We start from the raw sequence: 23515 nt of genomic DNA on the forward strand, positions 1-23515 counted from the left end.
GGTATGTATTGGCAATCTGTCAAAAAGTTATGCCCACTAAGTTTAAGGGTAGGGTCACAATGTGTATTTTGCTGTTGATTTTCTGCAGCTGATTTTGTTACCCATTGTCTTCAATGGGTAGGAAAATACGCAACAGCAAAAAAACACATCAAAATACGGCAGGTGTGACCCTACCCTAATGGATCAAATTAGTCATTTATTGATCATCTATGGTCCATTTCCAGAAAATACACTAGTACAATAGGGAGTACGCCAGGGTATACATTGCAATACCCATTTGACAGATTGTTGACATACCGTCAGTGAAGAGTGGTGTGAACCAAGTCCAAGACTTTTCCACATCTTCAGTTATTGGGAGCATCTTAAAGACAATCTGACAGCTATTTCAACTGCACTAAACCATTATAGTGGGTTATAGTGTGGGTAAACAGCCGTAAAATAAGGGGTTACTCACTTAAATCCATAGGTTATGTGCAATTAGGCTTGTTAACAGCTTACTTACTAATGCACCCTAACGCGCATTGGAGGCGGGGAGCCGGCTGGCTGAGCTCCCTAGATTCCTCCATAATCCTCCATCGGCCCCGCCCCATTTATTATTATGCTAATAAAGGCTGTGGGTGAGCGCTGTACTCTATGTCCACTCACCGGTGGGCTTCATTAGCATATGAATGAAGAGGGTGGGGTTGACAGGCAGGCTCCCTGCCTCCAATGCGTGCTGGGTTACATTAGGAATGCAGCTGTTTACAATCCTAACTGGGCGCATAACCTATGGATTTTAGTGAGTAAGCCCTTATTTTTACAGCTGTTTACCAGCGCTATAACCAGGTATACTATGAACATTGGCAGGAGTAGCCATCAGGCTCCTCACCTCCCTGCAAAAACCCCGGGTACTCCTGCATGGGCAGGGTACCGACCGTTTATGGCTCTGCAGGCAGATACCTTGGCTAACGCCAAGGGGGATGTGGAGAACCTGGAACCTTGCAGGTACCTTTTGGTCCGGAGGCGAGGGTAAGGTTTGTTGGGGGGCGCCTCTCTCCTGTCTGAGAAGGGCTTGCGATAGACCACATCCTTTGTGCACTTTTTTTATTGTAACACGTATGCACTTTTTCTTGCACTTTGGGTGATTCAAGAGCACGTTCCTCGGCTCTTAGATTAAAAAATAATTTTTTTTTAAATGTCCCTACTCCTAATACTTACTGTCCTGTGTTTCACTGTAAGACAAATTTCTGCAGCAGGAGCCTCCCCCTTCTGCCTTGTCTGCAGTGGGACAGAAAATGGCTAAGCTACATATTGCAAAGACACACTAATCCACTAAAATTCTGTAATACCTAAACAGTGTGAACTAGGCAAAACAAAAGCACCCAGGGTGGATTAGTTCTGTCTAGAAAAATAATTCTGCTTTTAAGCCCCAGTTATGGCCAGAGGGGTTCTTTTGTATTTTAATGTCCTTTTTAGCACAAGTGGAATTTGTCTACCAAGATATTTAATGGGGTACTCAACTGGAAAACTTTCTCTTTTAAATCAACTGGTGCCAGAAAGTTAAACAGATTTGTACATTACTTCTATTAAAAGATCTTAATCCTTCTAGTACTTATGAGCTGCTGTATAATACAGAGGAAGTTCTTTTATTTTTGAATTTCCTTTCTGTCTGACAACATGCTCTCTGCTGAAACCGCTGTCCATTTTAGGAACGGTCCAGAGTAGGAGCAAATCATACCAAACCTCTCTTGCTCTGGACAGTTCCTGACACGGACAGAGGTGTCAGCAGAGAGCATGTTGTCAGACAGAAAGGAAATTCAAAAAGAAATGAACTTCCTCTGTAGTATACATCATCTAAAAAGTACTTGAAGGGTTGGGATTTTTTAATAGAAGTAATTTACAAATCTGTTTAACTTTCTGGCACCAGTTGATTTAAAATAAAATGTTTTCCAGTGGAGTACCCCTTTAAATAATTTCTATCTCTGGAATGACTGAATGGCTCTCCGAAGGATATGATGTGTTCTGCTTTCTTCTAAGTGAAGTTCATACAGTGTAATATAAATTCATTAAGATTGATGACTTACGTATGACTTCCTGGAACATAACATTGCCTTGTTTCTCTGCCGTCAAGACTATTAAATCAAGACCGTTTTCTGTATGCTTATTTGTATCAATATCATTTAGGAGGAACTGCGAATCTGTGGGATGTGAAAAGTCCTTGAAATTCTAAATAAGGCAGGAGTACAATTATGATAAATAATGTAAATTGGATAAAAAGAATGTGTGCATTTTGTTTATATCATTTTATGTATGTTTATAACTTCTTGGTATGATAAATATTTATATTTTTGACTCAATTTGTTAATGTGTTTTTGAATTAACAAAAACCTATATCAACAAAAGTAAAAATTAACAATAAAATACAATAGATGAGATTGTAATATATTTTCTATATGCTTGATAATGTACATGCTGTAATGGTTAAATTCTGAGGTAATGTTGGTTTTTACTTTACATTAAAGTCGTACGGCATTATGAAGTAAGACAGGGAAAAGAAAGCAGTTCTTCTCTATAACTTGCTCTTGATTTGTGGAGTGTTAAAGTAATATAGTGGGAGGACAGTCTTTACAAGCCATGTAATGAGCCCGCCCTTGGGAGACCTCCTTCCTTCTATGCTTCTTATATTGATTAATGTGACCCTAATTCATGAAAGATTCCCGTCCGGCCCATCATTTAGATAAACCTAGATTTTATAGTCTGGAGAAAAAAAAAATTTGGTGTTATTCCATGAGATGTCTACAAATGATTGGAAGCAACAACAACGTGATTGAAACCATTTTATAGTCGACTTATGGACAAGCAGTTTAAAGCATCTATATGGTTTACTTGTTATTGAACAATAAAGAGGTAAATAATGAGCAGTTGTCAGTTTTTGGTAATGTTTCGATAGGTCACTGTACCTGGTCTTGATGCTGTAAAAACGTCTCTAATGCTTAATATCCATTGTATATAAATACTTATCTATTGATTTATAAACCGTTTGTATTATAGGCACAGATGAAGATGTCATGAAATCTAAGAAGACTTTCCGGAGCCAGGCTGCTGTAAATCAGAATGCCGAAACTGAGCTGATGCTGGAAGGGGATGATGATGCTGTTAGTCTTCTTCAGGAAAAGGAAATCGACAACCTTGCAGGTAGACCATCCATGTTATTGTGTGAAGTTGACTCATAGTTTAGTAAAACATCCTATATTGAAATTTTGGGCAAAACCACCAACATTTAAGTAATTTGTCAGAAATACTCATTCCAGAATGTGCTATAACAATTGGTCCCACAATATTTAGGCTGCGCATACATGGTTATTGTTAGTCTGTTACTCCTTTGACATTCGTTTGGCACCAATTCCATGTGTAGGATTGCTGGCAGACCCACTACCAGTTCACAGTAGTCCTCACCTCATTCCTCCAGCATAACTACCTCACCAAAAACGGTTAGCCCACCGTGATGTGAAGTCTTTGGCCATCTTAAGACCTCTGAGAATATCTAGAGACAACAGTCGGCCATACATTTTATAGACTTCTTGTAAGTGCAACTGCTTCTGTTTGAAGACAACAGATGCCATAGCTGCACCAGATCCACCAATAAACACAGCAGTCAATAGATAAATCAATAGATGTGAAGATTACCACTAAAGGGATTGGAAAAGATTAGCAAAACGTGACATCTTTTATTTGTGAATGGAGTCAGGTATTGCAGAAAAGCACTATAAACTTAAAGTGAGTGTATAGCATTATATATTTAACATTTCTTATTTATTTATTTTATTTATTATACTGATTAGAGCCAGATACTGAAGCATGTTCTTTTTTTTTTCCGAATCTTTTTCCATTTATTTATTGTAATTTTTTTTTTTTTTTTTTTGTACACTTTTATGGGGGAGCCATCACGCCTGAGCAGTTTTTAACAGCATTTAGACATATGCTTCACAGCAGGCCCCATAAAAAAGACACTGTAGACTGGTCCAGACCCTATTCATCAGAATGGAATAGTTCACTAGACATGCTCTGTTACCAGTGCAGAGATCATTCTACAGGGAAGGGGAGGCTGAGCTCTGTTGTGAATGGTGGTGGTATATACAGTGCTATCTATATGTTGGAGTCACCTTTTACTGTAAGCCTGTCTGTAATTATAAGGACAGTGGAATAAAGATGTAAAATGGAAAACTAGGAGCACGTCAACAAAAATTATAAAAAAAAAACCATTTGATTTAAACAGTAGGTCATATTCTGATGGCACATGTAATGAGGACTTAGAGGCCTTAAAGAGTACCTGTCATCAAACCATATTTTTTTTTACTCTATCCAAAGGATAGGGGATAAGATGTCTGATCGTGGGGGCTGCTGGGACCCACTGCGATCTCCCTGCAGCACCTGCATTCTGTGCAGGGCTGCATCTCTAGTTTCAGAAACCTCTGGGTTTCCGGGACTGGAGATGTGACGTAATGCCACGCCCCCTCCATTCATGCCCAGAATACCCCTTTAACTGACTCAGATTATATTCCCTAACTACTCCTAACACCCCTCCTGGCCTTAAAAAAAAATTCCGAGCTTTAAAAAGCTCCGTGTTATACCTTTACCCTTGCTTACATTGTGTGAGCTCCCAGCAGGAAAAAGTAGGCGTTCCCCAGCACAACATCACTGAAGCATGCGAGAGCTGCCCCTCGCCATGCCCTGCACACACTTCCTGAGTTTGGTCTCCTGCCAGGCCAGGAGGAGACCAAACTAACTGTTTGACTTGTGCAGGGAACAGAACAGAGCCACCTAGTGGATGTTTTTTCAATCACAATAAAAACATATAAAGGTTGAGAATTTTAACAGCAAGTAAATAGCAAAGTGTCTTATAATTACATAAGGAACAATATATTAAAAGTTTAGTTTGGTGACAGGTACTCTTTAAAAGATCTACTGCTCACATCATATGGCCGGATACCACAGGACACCTGCAGTGGTATTGTGAAGTGGATCACCATGTCAGATCTGTTTTGCCAGCGCAAAGGTGGCCTACACAGTATTAGGTCTTAATGTTATGGCTAATTGTTGTATTTTTTTTATTATTATTATTTTTTTAAATAAGCTTTGAAAATGTGTGCAGAACTCAGGTTACTGTTTCTACTTCTTGTGATTGTGACTGCACATAGAAAGGACAGGAAAATTGTATATACAAGGAGTCACTCACCTTACCTGACATGTCCATGTTTTATTACTCAGTGTTTTATCTAATGTCAGAAACAATGGAATTACTAAAAACAAAGGTTTATTTTATGCATGTTTTTATTTCCTTTTTTTGCTTTGTTTTTAGTTTTAGTACCTTTCGTTCCCAGAGTTTTTGCATCAAGAGGCAAGTTGTGTAGTATAGTAGTGAATATTACCCAATTGTCAGTCATATCAATGAGTACTAAACCTCCTGATTGCTGCCTCGATTATTACACGTAGTTACCACTGCTATCTATGCCACAAAACCCGCTAACCAATTTCCGAAATCTGCTAACATTAGTTTTTGGATATTTATATAAATGAACGAATAAGGGAAGTTGGTGAAATGTCCACTGTTAATACGTAGAATTAAAACAATGTACACTAACAGTATGGAATGATATATAGTGTTATAACGTATTCAAAATATTATTGGATTGGGAAATTGAGTTAAAGGTTTTTTTCTTTAAAATACTTACCCCTGGGATACCACATCGGTTTGAGGGCCTAACATCTGGGCCTATTCCAATCAACAAGACAAAAACCACAGTATCCTTAGTGTTTTCCTGGGCACAGTGTAGGGTCTGTACATGTGGCTGTGTCTGATACGGCTACTGAATTATGTTAATCGGTCAGGCCAGCTTTACACCAGTCACACACTGAGGGTGTATTGCAATGCTCCCCTACAAGGATACTTCCATCTGTTGCAAAACAACAACTCCCAGCATGCCCGGACAGCCGAACCAGGGTGCCTCCAGCTGTTGCAAAACTACAACTCCCAGCATTCCCGAACAGCCAAACCAGGGTGCCTCCAGCTGTTGCAGAACTACAACTCCCAGCATTCCCGAACAGCCAAACCAGGGTGCCTCCAGCTGTTGCAAAACTACTACTCCCAGCATTCCCGAACAGCCAAACCAGGGTGCCTCCAGCTGTTGCAAAACTACAACTCCCAGCATTCCCGAGCAGCCAAACCAGGGTGCCTCCAGCTGTTGCAAAACTACTACTCCCAGCATTCCCGAACAGCCAAACCAGGGTGCCTCCAGCTGTTGCAAAACTACAACTCCCAGCATTCCCGAACAGCCAAACCAGGGTGCCTCCAGCTTTTGCAAAACTACTACTCCCAGCATTCCCGAACAGCCAAACCAGGGTGCCTCCAGCTGTTGCAAAACTACAACTCCCAGCATTCCTGAACAGCCAAACCAGGGTGCCTCCAGCTGTTGCAAAACTACTACTCCCAGCATTCCCGAACAGCCAAACCAGGGTGCCTCCAGCTGTTGCAAAACTACAACTCCCAGCATGTCCGGACAGCCTTTGGCTGTCCGGGCATGCTGGGAGTTGTAGTTTTGCAACAGCTGGAGGCACCACAGTTTGGCTGTCCAGGCATGCTGGAAGTTGTAGTTTTGCAACAGCTGGAGACACCCTGGTTGGTAAACACTTGCCTATCCTATCGACGCATCAATTTTTTTCCCCCAGAAAACCTCTTTTAAGAATCTAAAGAACATTACTATAAACTGTTACCATTTAGAACAGTCAAAGGGAAAAACTTAATGTTTTAAAAGGGTGCTCAGCGAGATCTTAGAACCACAAGTTGGAAAAGCATAAAACTCACAGCACTCAACTGCCTGTTCAGTCTAGTTTAAAGAGCAATCTTGGTCGTGGGATACAGAAGGAAAGGAGATGGACGTTTTGTGGCTTAGGGGTATTCCAGAATTTTTTTTTATTTGACTATGCTACAGGGGCTGTAAAGTTAGTGTAGTTCATAATATAGTGTCTGTACCTGTATGTGACGGTTTTCTCACAATTCTTCTGTGATTTTCACCCCACTATTTATTTTTACCATCATACAAAATGACTGTTGTCTCAGATTCTTCCCAGGTTGCAATGTGGGCGAGACCTGACTCACTAGTCAGCTGATGACAGGGAGCCTGTCTGCTTCAATGGGTGGAGGGATCGCTTGGTGGGAGAGAGATCAATCTGCAACTAATGCAGCAGCTGTAGGCACCCTGATTGAAAACCACAGGTCTTTTGAAGGGATGCAGCTCATTTATGTATCAATGGGTAGGGTGGCTGATGTGTGGGAGGGAGAAAAATGGAATTATGGGAGTTGTAGTCAAAAAAGAAAACTCAAACAGGAAATACCAGTTCACAAAAATCTAGCCACAGTATTATGTTAATCTCACAACATAGACATTTAGCCCCAAGACAAGAGCAGATCCTTCCTAAACAAGTCCATTTCTGTCTGCCAGGTACGTACTAAAATCACCTTATGGTGGAGAACCCCTTTAATGTGTTGAGCCTCGTAATGGCCATCTCCTTTCCTTTTGTATCCTGCGACCAAGATTGCTTTATAAGCTAGATTGAATAAGCAGTTGAGTGCCGCATGCTTTGTGCTTTCCTACTACATTCTTTGCAGTTTGTTTGATCTCATCCTTGCCTCTCTATACTGTTCTGTTCAATTGAATAAGTCAACTCTACAGAAAGCTTGATGCCTTCTCTAAGGGGATGACCCACTAACAGTGTTTATTACCTACTCACCGGATAGGTGATAAATATTTGACTGCCGAGGGTCTGACTACTTGGAGAATGGCGGTAACCAAGTGGTATCTATAGTAGTGGTCCACAGCCCGGTGCTCAAGACCCAACAACATACCAATTTGTTTCAGTTACTCCATTGGAAAAGAGCTGAGAAGAATTCAAATCCTGACTGGTGGTGGCCTTGAGGACTGGGTTAGGGACTCTCTCATCTGTAGGCTTGAGCTGAGCACTATAAGCTGCTGTCTCTATTAGTCCCATTGAGAGAGAATAAAGCAACAGTTATACAGGCACACTGCTGCTCTATTCACAGTGGAGCACCATTCTTTTTTTACTGGGGGTAGAGGGGGTCACAGTGGTTGAACCTCCCGAGATCATGCATCACCAACAGCTGGAGGCAACCCTGTTGGTAAACACTGCCGACGGGCACAGTTATGCTGGTGGTGCAAAAGTACATAAACCCCAAAGAGAGACCATACAACAACAATGTTAAAGGGTACCTCTCATCAAAAAAACTTTTGATATATTATAGATTAATGTATGCAGAATAACTTCACAATTGCATGTTATTAAAAAATATGCTTCTTTCTATTTGATTTTCCAGTTTGAAGAAATGACCACTAGGGGTCTCCCTACCAGTCCTGGCAGCAAGCATTTCAGACTCATGCTGGAGTCCTAAACACTACGAGCTGCCAGTCTGCTTTGTTCACAAAGGAGAACACTCAGAGCTGCCAGCCTGCTTTGTTCACAGCCTGTTTGGCTGTGAACAAAGCAGGCTGGCAGCTCTGAGTGTTTAGGACTCCAGCATGAGTCAGAAATGCTTGCTGACAGGACTGATCGGGAAAAATACAATGGAAAGAAGCCTATTTTTCATTAACATGCTATTGGAAAGTTATTCAACATTCATTAATCTAAAATATATCAAAAGTTTATTTGATGAGAGGTACCCTTTAATAGAGATGTAGACAAATGTTATTAGAATACAACAATAGTATAAAAACATATAAAAGACATGTATATGTAAAGGTACCACAAAGACTCAGGCAGAAGAAAAGAGAATGAGAGTACTCCTACAAAAGATACATTTATATATGTAGCAAAAAACACGAAGTCCAATGCCTGGGGGAAAAGAAAATACCTCCAGTAATAGCGGACTAGACTATCAAATCACTAAGAGACTGCCGTGTTGTGTTGGCATATGCAGGAGACATGTAGTCTCAAGCCGATATCCGCATCAACACAGATGGCTACAATAAGAAGGTGCAAGGAGGTAAAGTGCAACAGTAAATATATAAAATATTGAAATCATACAAGTACATGACCAGAGCACCCAAGGAGTACCTCTCTCCTCTTACCCAAACGCGTTTCGCAAACGATGGCTTCGTCAGGGGGCGTGATGGTGCAAAAGTAGAATCCATCTGTACTGTTGCCCTTTTATCACACAGTTTTCCTAGGTCTCCGAATGGCAAATCTGCATCATTGTTTTAGAAAGGAAAATACAACAACCTTGTAACTTCTTGTAGATACTTTTGTTTTTCTTCCGCACAGTGTATTTATTTGTTGCCAAGAAACTGTACAGCAGCTCATACCACCTCCCCGTACACTATCACATATTGTTATTTTAACACAAAGCAGATATAATTATTACCTTTCTAGTTGAGAAGAGATCGTCAGATTGTCATTTACATGTAAATTGTATCTATTCACTTCACCAAGGGGACAATCCTGGTAAGAGCTCAACGCCTCACGAGATGCCAATGCTGAGATCCCAGCCCAAAGCCGGCACGATCCCACTAGACCAGTGGTATTCAACCTGCGGACCTCCAGATGTTGCAAAACTACAACTCCCAGCATGCCCGGACAGCCGTTGGCTGTCCGGGCATGCTGGGAGTTGTAGTTTTGCAACATCTGGAGGTCCGCAGGTTGAAGCCCACTGCACTAGACCATCAAATGAGAAGTGCATTGTGGTATTTGGAGCAGAAGAGATCAGTGAGCTGAAAATGTCCTCAGTTATATAAGGAAAGATATTTTTGTGCTAACATCTCCCACCATACACAAGGGGTAACAAATGTATTTTCTTTTTTTACTGTTTCTTTGGGGATTTTTTTTTTATTGGGGTATTTGTTACTTATGTTAATAGTGCGGTACAATGAAGGGCAAATGAATGATTTTTCCACTTTGAACATTGATTTTTCACTTTCCAGATATTGACTATTTTATTACAATGAACATTTACATAAGTCATTTGAGAACTAGTTGAGGACAATTATCCGAATGCTGGTATCATCCAGGGATAGAAAAGCAGAACTCATTCCAAAAACAGCCCCACACTTGTCCTCAGGTTGTGTGTGGTATTACAACTTGGCTCCATTTACTTCAATGGGACTGAGCTGCAATACCACATAGAGATGAGCAAACTTACAGTAAATTCGATTTGTCACGAACTTCTCGGCTCAGCAGTTGATGTCTTTTCCTGCATAAATTAGTTCAGCTTTCCGTTGCTCCGGTGGGCTGGAAAAGGTGGATACAGTCCTAGGAGACTCTTTCCTAGGACTGTATACACCTTTTCCAGCCCACCGGAGCACCTGAAGGCTGAACCAATTTACGCAGGATAAGTCATCAACTGCCGAGCCGAGAAGTTCGGGACGAATCGAATTTACTGTAAGTTCGCTCATCTCGAATACCACACATAACCTGAGGACAGTCGTGGTGCTGTTTTTATAAGAAATCTGAAATCTTTTTGTCTTTTCCTGGATAACCCCTTAAAACTATGCTGATTCTGTAAGCAGTTTTACATGTGTCTGGTGATCTGGAATTACCCTGGATGGAAATACCAGACGCAAAAAGTCCCCATTGGTTAAATTGGGCATCACACCAGACCTATGGACCTTCTGGCATATTTGGCATCCAACGTGCAGACACTGAATCAAAAAACATCACATGTAATGTTTTGTTTTGTTTTTTTGATCTGGTGAAGTTATGCCGGATGGTCCGTAGGTTTGGCGCCATCCCCTATTCCGGTCTGTGGGGAAACCAGATGGAATGTTGGATGCGATGGTCCAGTTTGTTGCATCCAGTGTTCCCATTCAGGATGATTTCCATTGTCAGACATGTGGCATAAAATTAAAGGGAACTTTCATGCTGCCCGAACCCCGAGTCATCACGGTGGTCCCTGGTGACTTCTCCCTGTCCTTCCAGTCTGATGGATCTCTTCGTGTTTGGGTATAGGGAGAGACTTATCAGTCAAAGCCAGCAGTGCAGGTGGAAACCACAGGGGACGGTCCTGATGACATGGGGTTCAGACAGCATGAAAGATATGACAGGTTCCCTTTAAGGGTTTTATGCCTTCAAAGCTCAAATTGACTAATTAGTTTTTTTTTTTGAAAATTTTACTCTACACAGTGGTCCCTCAAGTTACAATATTAATAGGTTCCAGGGTGACCATTGTATGTTGAATCCATTGTATGTTGAGACCATAACTCTATGGAAACCTGATAATTGGTTCTGAAGCCCCAAAATGTCATCCAAAAATAGGAAAAAAGTGAGGATTAAAGATAAATAACTAGGTAACTAATATAGATAAAGCAAATCCTTACATATAAAAGTAATAAAGATCTGCTGGGAGCTGTAAATCACTGTCTATGTCAGTGTTTCCCAAGCAGGGAGCCTCCAGCTGTTGCAAAACTACAACTTCCAGAATGCCCGGACAGCCAACGGCTGTCCGGGCATGCTGGAAGTTGTAGTTTTGCAACAACTGGAGGCACCCTGGTTTGGAAACAATGGTTTATGTAGAGGACAGGAGCTTCTTCAGGGTCCTATACAGTACACACAGTGTCCCAAATGGAGCCGCCCTTACTTGGTGTCCAAAAGAGCAGCTAACCCTGGCACAGGTAAGGAGTAGTACAGAACTTGTAGTTCCTCCCTGTACTGTAGGGGGCGCTAGCAGACAGCCAGTCAGTGCATGGACTTCAGTAATACAGGTGATTTACCAGTAAAATGCCCATTCTGATTGGTCAGTTCCTCCAGTTGTGACAGGTATCACAGATCTGGACTGTCTGTACATTGTATGTTGAGTCTGGTTTCAAGTTACGATGGTTCAGAAAAAAACATTGTATGTTGAAACTATTGTATGTTGAGGCCATTGTAAGTTGAGGGATCACTGTATAAGTAATGAATAATGTACCTGGTGCCCTCTTATTCCTTCTGCTGAAGATCCATTGGTTCGTCTTCCTCTGTCCGGCTGTTTTCAGGGCTTTATCCAACAGTCTATTGCTTATAGAACCTGACCTAACCTATCACCTAAAGCCTGATGTCAGGTGAGGCGGAGACACCGCTCCACCTCTGCCATAGAGATAAATGGAGGAGGCGTGTTTGTACCAGCCGACCTGCTTGGTACGAAATGCACTCTAGCAGTACAGAGCTGGGGGCCCGTACAGGACATCATAGGGGGGGCCCAGCCGTTGAACCCCCCCACGATCAGACATTTATCCTGCGAATAGGGAATACATTTATTAGCACTGGACTTCTCCTTTAAGTTACTGTTGCCTACCTGTCAACTCAAACCAGTCTGCCCATTCTCCACTGACATCATCAAGGCATTATGGTCCACACAACTGATGCTTTCTGGATCTTTTCTCTTTTTTTGGAGCATTTTCTGTAAACCCTAGAGATGGCTGTATGTAAAAATCCCAGTAGGTCAGCAGTTCCTGAAATACTCAGACCAGCCCGTCTGGCACCAACAACTTTGCTAGGTTAAAAGTCCCTTAACTCCCTTTTCTTTTCCTTTCTGATGCTCGACTGTCCTGACCATGTCTACATGCCTAAAATGCATTGAGTTGCTGCCATGTGATTGGCTGATTAACAATTTTTTGTTAACAAGCAAAGTAACAGGTGTACCTATTAAAGTGGCCCGCTAGTTTACTGTATATGCCTTTGTCTGGCATCAGAGTGAACTGAACTGTACACACGGTAAATAAACGTGGCTTATATACAGTACCAGGGCTCACTCGGTCATCGCTATGGAATTCATGCCATCTCCCCACCTCTCCTATAGGGCACATTACCCAGGCTGAATATCATGTATGGATGATTCTAGTACTATACTATTCTATTAATACTATAACCAGGTGTCTCCATGTCCCCCGAACACATTTGCTTTCATGTGATCGTGGTCTGGTGTTGGCATTATCTACAGTGTGAAGGTGCCAGGTCTACTCTGTAAGGCTAGGTTCACACTACGGAATCTCCGGGCAGAAAATTTCCGCCCAGAGATTCCAAGTGCGGCCAGCGCCGATTGAATCAGTCGGCACTAGGACCGTGCGGACACCGCAGTCTCCAATAGACTGCAATGTGTTCTACTAGTGTTTCCGCCTGAAGAATGAGCAACCCCTTTCTTCAGGCGGAAATTTCCAAGGAGATTTTCCGTTCACAAATTCCGAAGTGTGAATTTGCGAACCGAAACCCATTCACTATACAGTACATTTTGGCAAGCGGAATTTCTGCCTGTAATTTCAAAGCGGAATTGCAGGCGAAAATTCCATAGTGTGAACCTAGCCCTAAGGGTCTATTCACACAGCGGAATTTCCGGTTGCGGAATTCCACCTCAAATTAAAGCCCATAGACTTCTATGGGATTCTGCACTCCCGTCCGACCTTCTGAAATTCCGCTTGCGGAATTTCAGATGGTTGGACGGGAGTGCGGAATCCCATAGAAGTCTATGGGCTTTAAGTTGAGGCAGAATTCCGCTGTGTGATTAGACCCTTACAATGCTGCCTGTGTGATTTGGCCTGTAATCTTACTAAAATCTCATTACCACCAGATTTGGGGCATTAAACTGTCTGTGCATTGACTGAAAATACATCACAAGTGTTCAGATTCAATAGAAGTATATTCAGAAAGTTTAATATTAATAATAATCTATTTTGGTAGAATGATGCTCCTTAAGACACAATAGTCATTCAGTGATAACAAGATGCAGCAGCTTGATGATACCTTATGTAAACATTAGAATATGTGATGTGAGGAGAGCAGAGCGCCTCCCAGAGGGGATTATGACCTAATCCTCTCTCTATAGCTGGAGTGGATTAACTTCACATCCTCAGAGGGGTTTGTATGCTCCCTTTGACTGCGACATGGCGTCCTTCCTCCTCAGTCATGTCATTTCTGGGAGTAATTGGAATAGCCTCCACCTTCTCCTCTACCTTGTTATGGAGTAACCAGTGATTCCAGGGTTACATTAGGAACGTAATACATGTCTCCTGGTGCCCTGTGTCTGCCCCTCCTGAGCTGTAGATGGTCTGGGGGCAAATGAGCCCAAAACGGAGTTGCTGGTAATACCCTCACTATGTATAGAAATGCTTCTGGGGGCTTCCAGACGTGCCAGATAAATGTGGGGGCTGACATTTATTTCTGTCCATAATCCCATAGACCATAGGTCACTGTCTGACCATCCTGAAATGCCTACAGGCAATAGCTTGTATTCAGTCTGTGGCCAAGATGGATTTCTAGCCTAGTCTTAGATTTGCTTTAAATGACACCCAGGGTGTTCATACAGCTATGATAGAAAGACCATGGAGTAGGAAAAAAAAAAAAAAAAAAAAAAGTATATGAATGTACACACATATACCATTAGGGGAGTTAATGGTGTGGTCACAATATGGGTGTCAATATGCCTGCGAGGGGTTAATGCAGTAGGCTTAGCGCATGCTGCACCTTGCCATCTGTTCTGGGAACAGGCTTTAGAGCGGTGGTCTTCAACTTGCGGACCTTCAGATGTTGCAAAACTACAACTCCCAGCATGCCCGGACAGCCAACGGCTGTCCGGGCATGCTGGGAGTTGTAGTTTTGCAACATCTGGAGGTCCGCAGGTTGAAGACCACTGCTTTAGAGGAGGGGTGGCTACTACCTAGGTATACATGTGATTGGCATCAGCTACCCTAAATAACTGGCCCCTTCCCCCTGACTCTGGGGATGTGTATATATATATATATATATATATATATATATAATCAGAAACACAAGGTATCCATAGCTGTTATACATTAACTAATGTGCCAGGTGCCATAGCTATAGGGTATCTGAAGCTGAGAATGAGTATTTCCCACATAACATGCCCCCCTTTCATTCTGGTGTCACTCAATCCTAATGTTATGTGTATAAGGCAGTAAATACCCCACACTTTTACAGTTACCGTATACTGTCTGTGCTTTGGAGGATACATCTTGTGTTTTCTCTATGAACACATCCATGGCTCAGACTGGAAGCAATAAGCATCAGCTATAAACATCCACAAGATCCTATAGCTGTTATTATTAGACATTGTATATTGTAGAATGCGGTTATATCCTATGTGGATAGAGAGTAACACGTAGGCCTCTAAAATAGCTTTATTGGTATTCTTAGTAAAACAGTTATATTTGTATTATATGTGTACATTTTTACTAAGAGTAATAATAAAGATATTTTAGAGGCCCACGTGTTACTCTCTAGACAACTACTGCGATTTTGACTCTGCTCTATTTTTTATCTTATGTTGATCTATAATTTATTCTATGTGGAATAACTGATAATGGAGATATCCTATTACCTAATTATTATTTATTATTATTATCCTATTACCTAATTATTATTTATTATTATCCTATAACCTAATTATTATTTATTATTATTATCCTATTACCTTATTATTATTATTATATTACCTAATTATTATTATTATTATCCTATTACCTAATAATTATTATTATTATTATCCTATTACCTTATTATTATTATTATCCTATTACCTAATTATTATTATTATCCTATTACCTAATTATTATTATTATTATCCTATTACCTAATTATTATTATCCTATTACCTAATTATTATTATTATTATTATTATTATCCTATTACCTAATTATTATTATCCTATTACCTAATTATTATTATTATTATCCTATTACCTAATTATTATCATTATCCTATTACCTAATTATTATTTATTATTATCCTATTACCTAATTATTATTTATTATTATCCTATTACCTAATTATTATTATTATTATCCTATTACCTAATTATTATTATTATTATTATCCTATTACCTTATTATTATTATTATATTACCTAATTATTATTATTATCCTATTACCTAATAATTATTATTATTATTATCCTATTACCTTATTATTATTATTATCCTATTACCTAATTATTATTATTATCCTATTACCTAATTATTATTATTATTATCCTATTACCTAATTATTATTATCCTATTACCTAATTATTATTATTATTATTATTATTATTATTATTATCCTATTACCTAATTATTATTATCCTATTACCTAATTATTATTATTATTATCCTATTACCTAATTATTATCATTATCCTATTACCTAATTATTATTATTTATTATTATCCTATTACCTAATTATTATTTATTATTATCCTATTACCTAATTATTATTATTATTATCCTATTACCTAATTATTATTATTATTATTATCCTATTACCTAATTATTATTATTATTATCCTATTACCTAATTATTATTTATTATTATCCTATTACCTAATTATTATTATTATCCTATTACCTAATTATTATTATTATTATTATTATCCTATTACCTAATTATTATTATCCTATGACCTTATTATTATTATTATCCTATTACCTTATTATTATTATTACCCTATTACCTTATTATTAATACATATTTGTATTATTTATTAGTAGTAGTATTATCACTTTTATTATGTTATTATTATCAGCATTATTATCATTGTTGTTGTTTTTATTATTATTATTATTATTATTAATTATAATAATAATCACATTTAGTTATGATACTAATATTTTTATTAGCATTATTATGCATTAGCATTATTATTAGCTAATATATTAATTGTATTATTTATTATTATTTTATGATCAGCATTAATTTTATTATTATTTATTATAATTATTATCATCATCATCATTATTATTATTATAACTATTTTTTCAGACTTAAATAACGAAACATGTAAAATGGTTCATATTGTTTCACCTAGTACTCCCTTCCTCGGCTGGGCAGCCATCCCTATGGAGATGTGGTCTTTTCAGGAAGTACCATGTACAGTGCTGCCCCCAGCCCCCTCCCCCAGGTGTTGAGGTTACGCCCCACAGGATCCTATGCCCTGAGGATGGTTAGATACTCTGTGCTTACACATCCATGGAGCTTCTTCTGCACCAATGACCACAACAGCAGCTTAAAGCCTCATACACACTATTAGCCAAAGCAATCCTCAGTGGCAAAAAAAAACAAAAAACACTTTATCTCTTGTAAGTTTGTTTTGATTTTATTTTTTTATAGCCTTGGCTGACACACAGACTGATTTCATCATGTAAGATCTCCAGCTTCTGGTTTGCAATTTACACCCATACACCCATAGTTTTCCTGCTCTTAGCATTACCAAAAGTCTAGGCCAGTGTTTCCCAACCAGCATGCCTCCAGCTGTTGCAAAACTACAACTCCCAGCCTTCGGCTGTCCGGGCATGCTAGGAGTTGTAGTTTTGCAACAGCTGGAGGCACACTGGCTGGGAAACTCTGGCCTAGACTGTTTGTTAAATGACAGTTCCTATCTCAATGCTTGGGATACAGGGAAGGGAGAAAAAACAATTGCCCCAAAGCTTACACCACCTAGGGGTCTATACAGGGCCGGCTCCACCTATAGGCAAAATAGGCAGCCGCCTAGAGCACCTTTTTAATGGGGGCACCGCTCTGTCCACTGCAAGAAAGTACACTGTCTCCAGGTCCTGATAGCAACAGCTCACCCCAGTAGTAATATGATTACATGAGGAGGTTAGTTTGTTAATGTGTCACCCCTGTGGTAAGGTGGGGCATGTAACAGGGCAGAGCCAATGGGCTGAGTCCAGGGGAGGCAAGGGTGCCAAAAAATCCTTGCACCAGTCCTGGGTCTATACCAACCAGGGTGCTCCTCTTCTTCCAACCCCTCCAAGCAAAAAACAATTTGGGATATATCTAAACATCATTTAATAGGGTGCCCCTACCAAACTGGAAGCACACACTGCCATAGTGGTAAAGGCATATTTTAGGCAAATGTTCCCATCACCACATATCATGAGGTGCAAATGAAAATCAATGTAGTAGACATGTCCTTTAAAATTTAATAATGTAAGTAAGCGTTGTGCACATCTTTACTTTTCCTTCTGTAGGCTGCTATTGGGTATATGTTGTATCTCTGCATGACCCCGGTTAGGTTATATCAGTGTTTCCTAACCAGGGTGCCTCCAGCTGTTGTAAAACTACAACTCCCAGCATGCCCGGACAGCCAAAGGCTTCTGCCTTCTGTAGGCTGCTATTGGGTCTATGTTGTATCTCTGCATGACCCCGGTTAGGTTATATCAGTGTTTCCTAACCAGGGTGCCTCCAGCTGTTGTAAAACTACAACTCCCAGCATGCCCGGACAGCCAAAGGCTTCTGCGTTCTGTAGGCTGCTATTGGGTATATGTTGTATCTCTGCATGACCCTGGTTAGGTTATATCAGTGTTTCCTAACCAGGGTGCCTCCAGCTGTTGTAAAACTACAATTCCCAGCATGCCCGGACAGCCAAAGGCTTCTGCGTTCTGTAGGCTGCTATTGGGTCTATGTTGTATCTCTGCATGACCCTGGTTAGGTTATATCAGTGTTTCCTAACCAGGGTGCCTCCAGCTGTTGTAAAACTACAATTCCCAGCATGCCCGGACAGCCAAAGGCTTCTGCCTTCTGTAGGCTGCTATTGGGTATATGTTGTATCTCTGCATGACCCTGGTTAGGTTATATCAGTGTTTCCCAACCAGGGTGCCTCCAGCTGTTGTAAAACTACAACTCCCAGCATGCCCGGACAGCCAAAGGCTTCTGCGTTCTGTAGGCTGCTATTGGGTATATGTTGTATCTCTGCATGACCCTGGTTAGGTTATATCAGTGTTTCCCAACCAGGGTGCCTCCAGCTGTTGTAAAACTACAACTCCCAGCATGCCCGGACAGCCAAAGGCTTCTGCCTTCTGTAGGCTGCTATTGGGTATATGTTGTATCTCTGCATGACCCTGGTTAGGTTATATCAGTGTTTCCTAACCAGGGTGCCTCCAGCTGTTGTAAAACTACAACTCCCAGCATGCCCGGACAGCCAAAGGCTTCTGCCTTCTGTAGGCTGCTATTGGGTATATGTTGTATCTCTGCATGACCCTGGTTAGGTTATATCAGTGTTTCCCAACCAGGGTGCCTCCAGCTGTTGTAAAACTACAACTCCCAGCATGCCCGGACAGCCAACGGCTGTCCGGGCATGCTGGGAGTTGTAGTTTTACAACAGCTGGAGGCACCCTGGTTGGGAAACACCGGGTTAGATTATGCTCTGTTGTAATGTTTGCCAACCTGTGTTCCCCAGCCTTTGGCTGTTTGGGCATGATGGGAATTGTAGTTCTGCAACAGTTGAAAAGCCACAGATTAGGGAGCTCTGCAGTGCCTAAAAAAACAGAGTGCAGCAAGTGCAGCGCCCACAGTTCTATATATTCCATGTGCAGCCATACTGTGTCTCTGCCCCAGCTTTGCCATGCCCATGAATCTTAAAGTCTTTGCAACATTTGAAATGAAAACTGGGACAAAAGTCTGTGTGTATACAATGTCCCTAGAGGTGAAGAACACATGCAAAACCTTTTATTTATATACATATACATATATATATATATATATATATATATATATATATATATATATATATGGGCTTTTTCCCCCCTCTTTGTTTGCATTGCATTTCATTGTATTTCCTTCCATTGCAAGGGAGAGAAATCTTCTCAAAGGCTGCACCTGGAGCACATAGTCCTATAGTAATACAGAAGAAAAACTGCTATAAGATGCCTGAATAATACCATCAAATGCTGGGTGCTTCTGGAAACTAATCCCTGCCAGGCACATAGTGTCTGCTCATTGGCTTTTTAGAGCATGAAATAATAATCAAAATAAAAAGAATAATATATTATTATGAAGATATATATATATATATATATATATTATTATTATTATTATTATTATTATTATGAATAATAATAAATATAATAATAATTAACACTAATTGAAGAATACTGCATATATTCTCATCCACCTTATAAATAATAACAATAAAAAATAATAATCATAGTAATAAGTAATACTGATCGTAGAATACATCATATTTCCTCATTCTCATCCTCCTGATTGTGATGATCATTTCTGTGAAATTATTAGTAATAGTTCTGCTCATTGGCTTTTTGGAGCATAAAATAATAATAAAAATAATATATTATTATTATGAATTATAATAATACTAAATATAATAATAATTTACACCTAATTGAAGAATACTGCATATATTCTTATCCACTTTATAAATAATAATAAAAAATAATTATAATAATAAGTAATACTGATCGAAGAATACAACATATTTCCTCATTCCCATCCTCTGGATTGTGATGATAATTTCTGTGAAATGATTAGTAATAGTATTATTATTATTAGTATTTTTTTGTAGCAGTATTAGTATATAATAGATATCCAGTAGTACTGTACATGTGATCAGTTATCTTGATAAAATGGTGGCCTTTATTCAGGAAGGAGAAATACAAGGGTGCAGTTTTGCTTCCAGGTGTTGTGTGTATTCCCTCTGGTGATCTGTGGGATTTAAGAACCAGCCTGTACTTACACGACCCCATAGTTCAGTGTTTCCCAACCAGGGTGCCTCCAGCTGTTGCAAGACTACAACTCCCAGCATGTCCGGACAGCCTTTGGTCCCAAAGATCAGTGTTTCCCAACCAGGGTGCCTCCAGCTGTTGCAAAACTACAACTCCCAGCATGCCCGGACAGCCTTTGGCCCCAAAGCTCAGTGTTTCCCAACCAGGGTGCCTCTAGCTGTTGCAAAACTACAACTCCCAGCATGTCCGGACAGCCTTTGGTCCCAAAGATCAGTGTTTCCCAACCAGGGTGCCTCCAGCTGTTGCAAAACTACAACTCCCAGCATGCCCGGACAGCCTTTGGCCCCGAAGCTCAGTGTTTCCCAACCAGGGTGCCTCCAGCTGTTGCAAAACTACAACTCCCAGCATGCCCGGACAGCCTTTGGCCCCAAAGCTCAGTGTTTTCCAAGCAGGGTGCCTCCAGCTGTTGCAAAACTACAGTGGACACAGATAAGGGTTGGATGGTGGTGGGTATAGTCTCCTGTATGGCAGTGTTTCCCAACCAGGGTGCCTCCAGCTGTTGCAAAACTACAACTCCCAGCATGCCCGGACAGCCTTTGGCACCAAAGCTCAGTGTTTCCCAACCAGGGTGCCTCCAGATGTTGCAAAACTACAACTCCCAGCATGCCTGGACAGCATTTGGCCCCAAAGCTCAGTGTTTCCCAACCAGGGTGCCTCCAGATGTTGCAAAACTACAACTCCCAGCATGCCCGGACAGCTCAGCGTTTCCCAACCAGGGTGCCTCCAGCTGTTGCAAAACTACAACTCCCAGCATGCCCGGACAGCCTTTGGCTGTCCGGGCATGCTGGGAGTTGTAGTTTTGCAACAGCTGGAGGCACCCAGATTGGGAAACACTGCCATAGCTGCTGCTGTGTGAGTCATCATCATCATCATCTGACTACTACTACAGGCATTGAATGAAGTCTACAGATCTAGTCCCTTGTAGATGACATGAGTATTTTACATGATTTGGTTGAATGCCATCATCATAAATATTATTCTTTCCCTATTGTTTATCTATATAATTCCCCTATCTGTTCCATTCCAAAGTGATGACCCTGTCCTGTGCTCCTTCTGTGCAGGATGGACACCCACTGGGCTGCAGCTCATCTGGTCTGTCTGTTTTTATATTATTAGACACTTTTGTATCACTCCTTAATGTAGCTGGTACATTGACATCTGTGCTGGGGGTATTGAACACTAATGAATGTATAAATAAATAAATAAAGGGAAACAAACAAACAAATAAATAAAACAATAATGTTGTTGATTTGTAAACCAAGCAACTCAAGGAAGGAAGAATCCATGTGTGAATATTGTGTTAAGGCCTGACCATAGGCTTGATGTATGATCTGTGTGTTACAGGTCCTGTGGTATTGAGTACCCCTGCCCAGCTCATTGCCCCCATTGTGGTGGCTAAGGGTACCCTCTCCATCACCACTACTGAAATATATTTTGAGGTGGATGAAGAAGACCTCAGCTTTAAAAAGATCGACCCCAAAGTAAGTGTTTTTTTGTTATATATTATCAGGTGTATAGAGAAATACTGACAGTATCAAAGTGTGACCCTGTGTAGAGCATTGCTACTTATGTCACTACTAGATAAATAGATGGATAGATATGAGATAGATAAATAGATAGATAGATAGATAGATATGAGCTAGATAAATAGATAGATAGATAGATATGAGATAGATAAATAGATAGATAGATAGATAGATAGATAGATATGAGCTAGATAAATAGATAGATAGATAGATATGAGATAGATAAATAGATAGATAGATAGATAGGAGATAGATAGATAGATAAATAGATAGATGATAGATAGACATGAGATAGATAGATAATGATACATGGAGAGGAGTTAGATAAGAACACAATTACATAAATACATATATAAACATATAGAAGACAGATCCATAGATAGATAGATAGAAAGATAGATATACGATCAATAGATAGATGAGATAGATATTAGATAGATAGATAGATAGATATGAGAGATAGATATGAGATAGAGAGATATATAATGTGATCGATGGATAGATAGATATGAGAGATAGATAGATAGATAGATAGATAGATAGATAGATAGATAGATAGATAGATAGATAGATATGAGAGATAGATAGATAGATAGATAGATAATGTGATAGATGGATAGATAGATATGAGAGATAGATAGATATAGATATTAGATAGATAGATAGATAGATAGATATGAGAGATAGATAGATATATATGAGATAGATAGATATGAGATCGATAGATAGATATGAGATCGATAGATAGATATGAGATAGATAGATAAATATGAGATAGATAGATAGATATGAGAGATAGATAGATAGATAGATAGATAGATATAGATATTAGATAGATAGATAGATAGATAGATAGATAGATATGAGATAGATAGTTAGATATGAGATGAGAGATAGATAGATAGATATGAGAGATAGATAGATATATATGAGATAGATAGATATGAGATCGATAGATAGATATGAGATAGATAGATAAATATGAGATAGATAGATATGAGATAGTTATATATGAGATAGATAGATATGAGATAGATATGAGAGATAGATAGATAGATAGATAGATAGATAGATATGAGATAGATGGATGAGGGGGGTAATGAATTGCTATAGTAAGACTGATATTCTATAAATATAGAGCAGTGTCTCCAGCTGTTGCAAAACTACAACTAGATAGACAGATACAGATAGATAGATAGATAGATAGATAGATATGTAATAGATAGATATAAATGGGTAATGAATTGCTATATTGATATTTTATAAATATAGACCAGTGTTTTCCAAACAGTGTGTCTCCAGCTGTTGCAAAACTACATGCTGGAAGTTGTAGTTTTGCAACAGCTGGAGACACACTGTTTGGAAAACCCTGCAATAGACATGTAGTAAATGATGAAGAGATTATATGGATTCCTAGATATAGAGATGTGATGATCTGACAGTGAGATTGATATAAACGAT

General features: G+C 39.7%; 1 protein-coding gene across 6 annotated transcripts in view; it reads left to right on the forward strand.

The window, feature by feature from the left end:
- The window catches only part of NBEA (neurobeachin), a 698360-nt gene that overhangs the window by 486970 nt on the left and 187875 nt on the right, over positions 1-23515 (forward strand). For all 6 annotated transcript variants that reach the window (XM_056561916.1, XM_056561911.1, XM_056561913.1 and 3 more), the window contains 2 exons: positions 3031-3174; positions 21873-22009. In XM_056561916.1, the coding sequence (XP_056417891.1) occupies positions 3031-3174; positions 21873-22009 (281 nt within the window). The remainder of the gene's footprint in view (positions 1-3030; positions 3175-21872; positions 22010-23515) is intronic.

Source organism: Hyla sarda, chromosome 2 (genome assembly GCF_029499605.1).
Source record: "Hyla sarda isolate aHylSar1 chromosome 2, aHylSar1.hap1, whole genome shotgun sequence".
NCBI lineage: Eukaryota > Metazoa > Chordata > Amphibia > Anura > Hylidae > Hyla > Hyla sarda.